The sequence below is a fragment of the Dama dama genome, chromosome 30, assembly GCF_033118175.1.
Source record: "Dama dama isolate Ldn47 chromosome 30, ASM3311817v1, whole genome shotgun sequence".
In the NCBI taxonomy this organism is placed as follows: domain Eukaryota; kingdom Metazoa; phylum Chordata; class Mammalia; order Artiodactyla; family Cervidae; genus Dama; species Dama dama.
The window spans coordinates 37,198,402-37,208,093 of NC_083710.1; the positions used below are offsets into that span (position 1 = coordinate 37,198,402).

Consider the following 9,692-nt stretch of genomic DNA (forward strand, 5'->3'; position numbering starts at 1 on the left):
CACAGCCAGAAGCAGTAGCTCAAAATTATTACACAAAGAAATTATGAATGACCTGCATCTGGCTTCTCCAAGAGAAAAGAAACCAGAAACACCAGAAACCGTGCTACTGGCTTGCCCCCGCCACCGCTCCTCTATCAGTGCCCAGGGAGTCCCTGCCAGGGGAATGTGCTTTGGACACATACAGGTTTTCAAATCTCACAAGAAGAGCCAACTGCTTGACCGTGTAACCAATCCTGTCTAAAACTTCAGTGGTAAACAGCCATGCTTTCTATGGATAACAGGCAAGCAGCATCCAAGTAAAGAAAGTCCACCAATCTTTAATTTATTTCAATTTTAAGCCTGCATTTAACTAAATGAATTAACTTCTGTGGTTCCTCACTGTCCTCTCATCTTTTTGCATTATTCCCTGGCATGAAGGTCAAGGCAACTGTCGCCCTGGTTACCCACATTCCTGGCAGCATATCATGATGGACAACTATGATAGTATAGAGCTGGAAGGGAATCTAAAACCTTTCATTCCAATACTCTCCTTTGACAGATAACTAAAAGCTGCCAGATATGACTGTCTAAGGCCTCACAACTCCTTTTGGTACAACCAGCGCCTAATTCCAAGACTTGTTGCCTAAAGTTTGGTACCTTTTTTCCATTAAAAGGGCTTAAATGACTGAAATATAACTGTGAAATAAATTTTGACCAAAAAATTCTGTATTTAAAATTTTTTTCTGAAGTAGAAAAGTATTACACAGTCATTGATTTTTTTATTTTTTAAATACTCAAATACTGAAAGGTTCTTTGAAAAGTCAGTATCTGTTATCTGTATCAGGTCCTCGCATGCTGTCTTCTACATCCCAACTCTGTGAGAGATCAGGAAAGGGCAGAAAACCACAGATCTGGGACCTCCCCTCAGAAACCCTTACCCAGTTAATCCTGTAGTTATAGTTGTTATTTTCGCTGGGGACAAAAAGAGAAATAAGCTTGAATCATCAGTGGAAGACTGCACTCTTTTGCCCTGTCATAGGGGAGGATTTGAAATCACCCTGAGGCAGCTGTAACACTGCTGGTGAGACTGACAGGCAACACAGTATCTTCCACCACAATCACGATCTAACACCAGCATTCTTCCTACAGCACTGGTTCCCTTATTACAAGCTGTATATAGTTTGCTTACTTAGGGACTGAGTTATAAAATGCAAGCAACTATTGCTTATAACAAAATCGAGCAAAGAGAAAAAAAAAGCTACTCCCAACAAAACACCAGCACTGTCTCAAGAGGCACACTCACGTTACTCCTACAGTCCTTCCATGGTCTCTGTGTAGCCGTGGGAAGTGCTACAGTGAGGCTGGCAGCTCAATGCCAAAGGTGGTAACAGAGACCCAGAGGCTCTGAGGGCAGACGACAAAGGTAAGCAAACTTTTAAATGGTGGCTCCAGTGAAACATATTTTTGGCTTCTAACAAAATTTTTTTTTATTATTATTAAAATGTCTACCAGAAAGCTTTACCTCCTGCCTTTTCCCAGTGAAACAACTGTTTTTAATAGTAAAAAAATTTAAGACATCTCTTAGGGATGTAAATTACAATGTTACAGCAAAATAGGAAGCTGACTGTCCCATATATGCTAAATTAATGTCCAAACTCTAAACCTGACTTAATCTTCACTAACGTAAAACACTGTGTTATGTAATCTAACATAAACTTTTGAATTACTTTAATTTGTTTTATTTAAAAAGATTTATTTTCTTTCATTCTTAGATGTATGTGTGTTGTCCCTCCTTCACTGAAGTAAATCACAGTTAATGGCTGGCCCTATCTCTGGCCCTTAATCCCACATCCCTGTATGGCTTTTCCTGTCAGTATTTATTTTTTTAAGTCTACCACCAATGATGATTCTTTTTTTTTTTTTCCCCAATGATGATTCTTGTAAAGGGAGGAGACAGAGGACAGAACCTGCAAAGAATGAATATCCCAAACCCACTCCCTGAGAATGTGACGATTCCCCTTACCTGTGCTCGTTCCTCCCAGAGTGAACCCCGTGGCAGGTTTAGATCCGAAGAGGCTGGTTCCAAAGCCACCAGAAGCAGATGTCGTCGCTGGAGTGGAGGTGCTCCCAAGGGTCCCAAAATTGAGCCCCACAGAAGGGTTGCTTGTTTATAAAAAAACACAAAGTCAAGTCTCCTAGAGCCAATATTGTTTAAGAGAAATGCAAGCTAGCTCTTCGAAGTTAGTATCTCACTCATCTCCACAGGCTACAAATATAACTAACGATTTACCTTTAACCAACCAAGCTCAAATGTTTTTCTGTTCTCTTTAATAATAAATCCACATATAAAAAAATCCACCCTTAAAAAAAGGCAACATCAGTCTTCAAGAAAAGTAGGATCTAGAGCAGCTAGGATTTCAGATCCCAAGGAGTTATAAACAGGATCACACATATTCTGCTCTCACTAGTTTTTGTTTGAAAGCTGACATATTTTAAAACAACCATAGGAAATCCTATAAATGTGGATCATTCTCCTTTTGAACTAAGTATGTACGATTCACACTGCTAAGCTCATTTGTCCTTCCCCAACTGCTACAGAAAACACATGACCAGAAAGAGAAAAGTTAGTCTAAGTTGTCTCCACCCCCCTCTCTATCACTATATTACCACCACCAGGACTCAGGGTGAGGGACACAAACAGATGTGTCCTGGCACAAGGAACCTGCAAAGCAAAACTACCCTCTACCACGGCAATGTGAAATCGGCAGAAGTCAGAGCTCTTCAGAGCTTCTGAAAGCTTAAAAGAGGGCAGCTGACAATGACAAGTGATGGGAACAAAGTTCATAGCTTTTCAACTGTTCTTAGCAAGCTGCAGAGGCTCAAATTTGCTATCTATAAACGGGAGAACAAATTATGAAAACAAGCCAAAATATCTTGACAATCTTGAGACTTCAATATATGTAGGAGAATTAAGAGTGATTATAACCTGTATAACATAAAGGGAAATCCCGTTCATCCTGTGCCCAAATCTTTATTTCTTCTCTCTCTGCTCTTCCACATAGACATAAATGCCACAACATAACCCAAGGTCAGTTTTAAAAGAATCTTCAAAGCCTGCAGCATTTCAACTAAACGGGGCAGGCAGCAGTGATTGGGCCAGGCTCCAGTACCAGCCCTCCAACCTCCTGGCACTTGTGTGACATACCCTTTCTGAGCCTCTATTTCCTCATAAGCAAAATGGGAATAACAGGGATTTCCTATAAAGATTTAGAGATTATGAAGAGCACATTAACTTCATTCAATAAATGTTGTTGCTACTGTTATCATAAGGAGCACTTATAAATTCAACTAAACACACTATGTACACCGTATTACGCCAGGAGATCACTGTGAGAGGAATGGAGAGGGAAGAGCTTCTTAAGAAGGAGAGCTTGAAATCAGTCATCAGCACTGAGCAGGAAGAAGGAGAGGTGCACCCTGTGTCTTTCCTCATCAGCAACGTGTACGTGCCCCTGGGATATATAAGCACAGGGGACTGGCAGAGCAGGGCTGCTAGGTCTCAGCCACAATTACAATCAACTGAATCAAACTCTATTTTACAAAACAGAATCAAATTAAGAAAATGCTTATTATGCTCCCCTTGCTCCGAAACAAATCAGCAACTCCATGTTTTTGCTACTTTCCCATGAACATACAAAAGCTATATAGTGAAAGTATGCACATTTAAGACAGGTATTTAAAATTTCGTGACAATTCAAGACAAGCGGAGACACAATGAAGTGTTTCACAACTTCATAAAGTTGAAAACATTACCAAAGAAAATACATCAAAGTGAAATCTTACTTCACCAGAGAAGCAAAGGAGAAATTTCTCTGTGGCAGAGAAGTTCACTGAAAGAAAAACAAAAAGCTACCCCAGACCTAATCAATTACTGTCTTAAACAATATAATTATCTGCCAATTCCTCAACAGAATGTGTTGTAGAAAAGCCAGGAGACTGAGACAGATCCGGAATGGAATCTTACCTTCCCCGCTGGCCTTACTGTGGACTTCAGAGCTAAACTAACAGGTGACATTTACAGAGTAAACCGGCTCATTTCACCCATCAACCCAGATATGGGAACTGAAGCTTGGAGAGTAACTTCCCCAAAATGATTTCCCAAAAGAATGTTAGGTCTCCAAACCAGTACTTCAATAGGCAGGTGTTAGACCATCTCTTCTTTTATTAATTTCCCAAGACTTTCTAAAGCGTGTATAAAATTTTCTAGTTTATTACTCAATCATTCAACAAGTATTTATAAAAGTCCTTTTATATGACCAGGTACTGTCACAAGGTCTTGGGAGTGATAAATTAGCTTAAGACCTTGCCCTCAGGAAGCTCCCAACCAGAGAAATATTTATCATTCATGCAGGTGGTGCTAGTGGTAAAGAACCCACCTGCCAATGCAGGAGACATAAGAGATACAAGTTCAATTCCTGGGTCAGGAAGATCCCCTGGAAGAGGGCATGGTAACCCACTCCAGTATTCTTGTCTGGAGAATCCCACAGAGAAGCCTGCTGGGCTATACAGTCCATAGGGTTGCGACAAACACACCAAAGCAACTTAGCACATGCACACACATTCAACAAGTATGTACTGAGCTCCACTGTCTCAGTGTCTCTCAGAAAACCAGCATGAAAAGATCTCCACCATCATGGAGCTTACACTGTACTGTTGAGATCAGACAATAAACAAGTCAACAAAAAATGAAATGAACTGACCACAACTGTTTAAGTGCTCTGACATCAGGTAAGGGACGGAGACCCCTCTCTGCTGACAGGTCTTGAAAAACTTCCCTGGGCTGTAACCACCGGAGGCCCACACAGGCATCAGCTCAGGGAACTGCCCTCAAGTTGGAAGGGGTTTGGCCCTCCTTCACCTGAGGAACTGAGAAAATGCCCAAGTTGTGTTTTTCAAACTAAGATAAGGATCCACCACAGGAGAATAACCAGCTTTTAAAAAAAGAAAAGAAAGAAAAAAAAAAAGAAACGAGTAACAGGTCAAAAAAGAAAAAGAGAAAAGATCAAAAGATCAAAGTGCATAGAAAATATCAAAGTGTAACTGTAGTATCTTTTGTTGAAACTTTGTTTCAGTTACTTATTGGTGTGCCTGCAGGTTTTGTTTTGTTTAGAGTGCACCTAGCTAGATTACTAAACTGGAGCAAACAAATGAGGTGGGCTCAGAATGTCCAGAACGGGTCCAGTGGACCATGGTAAGATTCATTTTTATTTCATTTGGAAAACAGCAGAAAGTCACTGATGAAAGGCAATGGAAAAAAAAATTTTTTTAATTACAATTTTTTTAATTAAAAATTTTTTAAATTACAATTAAAAAATTAAAACAATTTTTTAATTGTTTTAATTAACAACAATTTAATGTTGTTAAAACAAAAAAGCTGACGTGAATGCAGCTGAGACAATTGGGATTCCAGGGAACTAATCAAAGTAGAAGATGGAAGCAGTTTTCATCTAACATGAGAAAGGTCACTGGTTGAGAAATTGGCAGGAATCTTAAGTATTTTCATAAGAATGTAAGCTTCAGGAGAACAGGACTTATTTTATTGCCTAAAAGAGAGCCTATTACATAGGAACCTGTTCTACAAATGAGGAGCCTACAACAGGGTGGTGTCTCTGGAAGTAAAGCAAATGGAAAGTGAAACATTAAAAAGATTAGGCCTTACTGATTACGAGGGAAGGAGCTATTAAGGGAAACTCCAGATTTCTGACTTCACAGTATAGTCTGTGCCCCCCTCCCTTTTGGTACAGACAAAGCTATAGCTTTTGTTTCCGTGTGTGTTTTTTTGGCCTTGATAATCTACAGCCACATTCTTCAAGTTTCAGGAGCTATCTTGTAATTCATTCTACACACGCCTCTTTATTTAATGATCTCCTCCACTTTTATATACAAAAGATTGAGTTTAAGATTAAATCTCACATCATTGAAAAGATCTTTATCTTATACTGCTTCCTTCTGGAGATCAGCTAGCCGATCACACTTTGGGGTAGGGAGGTGGGTAGCAGGCGCCACAAAAACGTCGACTGTGGTGCCTACATTTTACAAGCCAAGTAAAGAACAATGAGAGTCGACACAACACCCTCACCTGCGTTATACTAATTTGCAGAGACTGTTCGAAATTACAGTCAATAAGTGCTGTAACAAGTATTTGAAACAAACAAACAAACAAAAAAACCCCACAAAAACTCAGATAGGGTTCCATGAAGCACAAAAGGTTTGAAACCGTGTTTAAAAGAACTAGGAAATCATTAACGTCCCAAACCACATATCCTGCAACGGCGTCTCAACTATCGGGGACAAACTTGACATTTTCCCCCCTTAAAATTTCCTATTGTCTTTTTCTAACCCCAACAAGCTGAGATCCACTCAGCCGATTGACAGTCAATTGGTGCCGCAGCAGAGCGCCGGGATGGACCCAGAGAAGCCGCGATGCCGCCGCCGAGCCTCCACCCAGGCCATCCACCCCCGCCGCCTGCGACCCTCAGGCCGTCCCCAGCCCCTTAGGGCGCCCCCACAGGCCCTTTGTCCCCCAGGCCGTCCCCCACAGGCCCCTCGCCCCCAAGGTCGCCCCCCACAGGCTCCTCGTCCCTCAGGTCGCCCCCCACAGACCCCTCGCCCCCCAGAGGCCACTCGTCCCCTAGGTCACCCCCCACAGACCCTTCGCCCCCCATGCCGCCCCCCCTCCACAGGCCCCTCGTCCCCCAGGCTGCCTCCCGCAGGCCCCCACCCCCACTCACCCCGCCTTCAGGCCCCGGCCCCCAAGGCCGCCTGCCCCCAGCCCCGCAGGGAAAGAGACCGCTTGCGGTTACCTGGACGTCCCGGTCCCGAAGGAGAAACCTCCACCCGTGCCGCTCCCGCCAGCGGCCACGGTGGAGGAACCCAGCGTGCTGCTCCCGAAGGAGAACCCTGTGGACATGGCTGCGGGCTCCGCGCGCCGTCGGCAAGCTAAAGGGTCGGCACGCCGTTCCCGCCTCAAGGCCCAGGCCAGCCGGGCAGCATCGCTCCCGCCTAGCCGCGACCTGGCGCGAACGCCGAGCCCTGCAGCCGCGAAGACAGGTCTGAGGGCGGTGGAGGCCGCACCGCCCACGTCTGAGCTGGTCGCGCGCACGCAGCTCCAGAAGCGCGCCGCCGCCCAGGTGCTGCTGGGAAGGGGTGGGGCCAGCGCGCCGCGCAAGGCGCCCTGGGACGGACGGGGGCGGGGCCCGGAGGTACCGCTGGGACAGTGCTTTGGTTTCAGTTCGGTTTTGGGTTTGTGCTCTGTATCTTCTTTCGTGTATGGCTGTTGAATCTCAGTCAGTTCAGTTCAGTCTCTCAGTCGTGCCCGACTCTTTGCGACCCCATGGACTGCAGCATGCCAGGCCTCCCTGTCCATCACCAACTCTCCCCGAGTTTACTCAAACTCATGTCCATCGAGTCGCTGATGCCATCCAACCATCTTATACTCTATCTTCCCCTTCTCCTCCCGCCCTCAGTCTTTCCCAGCCTCGGGGTCTTTTCAAATTAATAAGCTCTCTGCATCAGGTGGCCAAAGTATTGGAGCTTCAGCTTTAGCATCAGTTCTTGCAGTGAATATTCAGGACTGATTTCTTTTAGGATGGTCTGGTTGAATCTCCTTACAGCCCGAGGGACAACCAAGAGTCTTCTCCAACACCACAGTTCAAAAGCATCGATTCTTCGGCGCTCAGCTTTCTTGAATCTCAGTTATTGCTTATATCTTTGCCCCCTGCCAGGGAAAATGCGCAGTGGACCGGACGAAAAAAGTTCCGAAGCGAGGACGATGTAAGGGTTCCGTAAGCAAACCTTACGCATAAGAAAAACGGGGTTTTAAAGTGGATATTCCCTCTGGCAGGAGGATGAGGAAAGGTTTGCGGGCGGTGGTGCATTTGAGGTGCACCAAATGCGGGTGCACCTTGTTTTTCCATCAGAGGTTGTCACGTTACTCTTGCAAAGGATTTTCCTACCTGCTGGTGTTTCCCCGCCCCCCTCCCCCCCACTAAAATATATTTTATAAACAAGCGCCGTATTTGCTTTCCAAAACAGTTCCCACCAGGACACTGCCTTGATCAGAAACCCAATGACTCTTCCCGTGTGGTACTCAGTGGCTTATAAGTGACGTATCTTTATAACCTGACATGTCACAGCTCCCCTTAATGCAGCATTTTCTCCTGCCTTGAGCTTGGACTACCTGATATGCACTGAACTGTGTCCCTCCGCAACTCACATGTTGAAAACGTAATCCCCGATGTCCTGGTAGATATTTGAGATGGAGCCTTTAAGGGAGGCAATAAGACTTAGATGAGGTCGTGAGACTGGGACCATCATGACAGGATTGGTTCCCTAATAATGAGACACCAGATACAACACTGTAAAGCAACTGTGTGTCTGTGCGTGTGCATAATCGAAATGTTTAGTGGATCGGTCCTGTTGGGCTCTGTGACCCCATGGACTGTAGCCCGCCAGGCTCCTCTCTGTGGGTTTTCCAGGCAAGAATACTGGAGTGGGTTCTGATTCCCTTCTCCAGGGGATCTTCCCGACCCAGGGATGGAACCCGCCTCTCCTGCATTGGCAGATGGATTCTTTACCACAGAGCCACCTGGGAAGTCAAAGCAACTATACTTCAATAAAAATTAATTTTTAAAATGAGGAAAATTTATTTTAAAGGAAAAAATATTTGTTTTTAATTTATAAAAGTTCTATTTGGTTCTTCTTCATGTCTGCTAGATCATTAAGAAACTATTTTTCCCCCATACACTGCAGATATTTTCATCAAGTCTGATCTCTTTAAGCATAATGAGCATAATTTTCTTTTTTACAAACTAAGCCTGATAATTATGAACTCTCATTGCCACTTATGCTGTTCTTGCAAATTATCTCTTTAAGAATTGTTTCCTCTTGTGCTAGTTATTTTTATGGTGACTAATGATTTTCCCTGGAAAATTAATTGTGAGGGTTATTTAAATTTTATTATAGAGTGGCATTTCACCAAAAAAGGGGGGGGGGGAATTTGTGTTTGCTATGCTAACATTCCTTGCTGTCATTCAGTTGCTAAGTCATGTCCAACTCTTTGCTACCCCATGGACTGCAGTACGTCAGGCTTCCTTGTCCTCCATCATCTCCCAGAGTTTGCTCAAACTCATGTCCATTGTGTCGGTGATGCCATCCAACCATCTCATCCTCTATTGCCCTCTTACATTCCTAGGCACTAATCCCAAACGTTTAAAATGATATTCACAACCTGAAGATTTCTTTGAAAGTCTTTTAGGTGGGATGAACTAGGTTATATAAATTTATCCAATAAATGTTAAGGTAAATTTCCTGCAGTATTCTGGGCACTGGAGTGGTTGAGACTCCTTCTGGTCCTGGCTTCACATAGGTAAAATCTCCCATTGTGCTCACTACCTGAGGTGGGCCCTAGACTTTGACTCCTGGACTTTGGGTGCTGCAAGAGTGTCAAAAGAGGTACTAAATTCACCTGGTTTGGAAATGGCCTTTTGGCAGGAATTTCTGCATCCTGCTTACTTTTCTGCGTACACACTTTCCCTTCCATTTTGCACTTGTAAGTCCTCACTCTCTTCTCAGTTATTTAGTACTTTATGGAATTCGATTTTCTATTTTATTTATTCATCCATACATTTATTTTGGCCATGTTGGGAGGCATA

General features: G+C 43.8%; 1 protein-coding gene across 1 annotated transcript in view; it reads right to left on the minus strand.

Moving 5' to 3' along the window:
* NUP58 (nucleoporin 58) overlaps positions 1-7,147 on the minus strand; it is a 30,917-nt gene extending 23,770 nt beyond the window's left edge. Inside the window, exons 1-2 of the mRNA XM_061133497.1 lie at positions 6,843-7,147; positions 2,003-2,142 (exon numbers count right to left, since the gene is read on the minus strand). Coding sequence (XP_060989480.1) covers positions 2,003-2,142; positions 6,843-6,949 — 247 coding nt within the window. The 5' untranslated portion in view covers positions 6,950-7,147. The remainder of the gene's footprint in view (positions 1-2,002; positions 2,143-6,842) is intronic.
* Between the last annotated feature and the right edge of the window lie 2,545 nt (positions 7,148-9,692).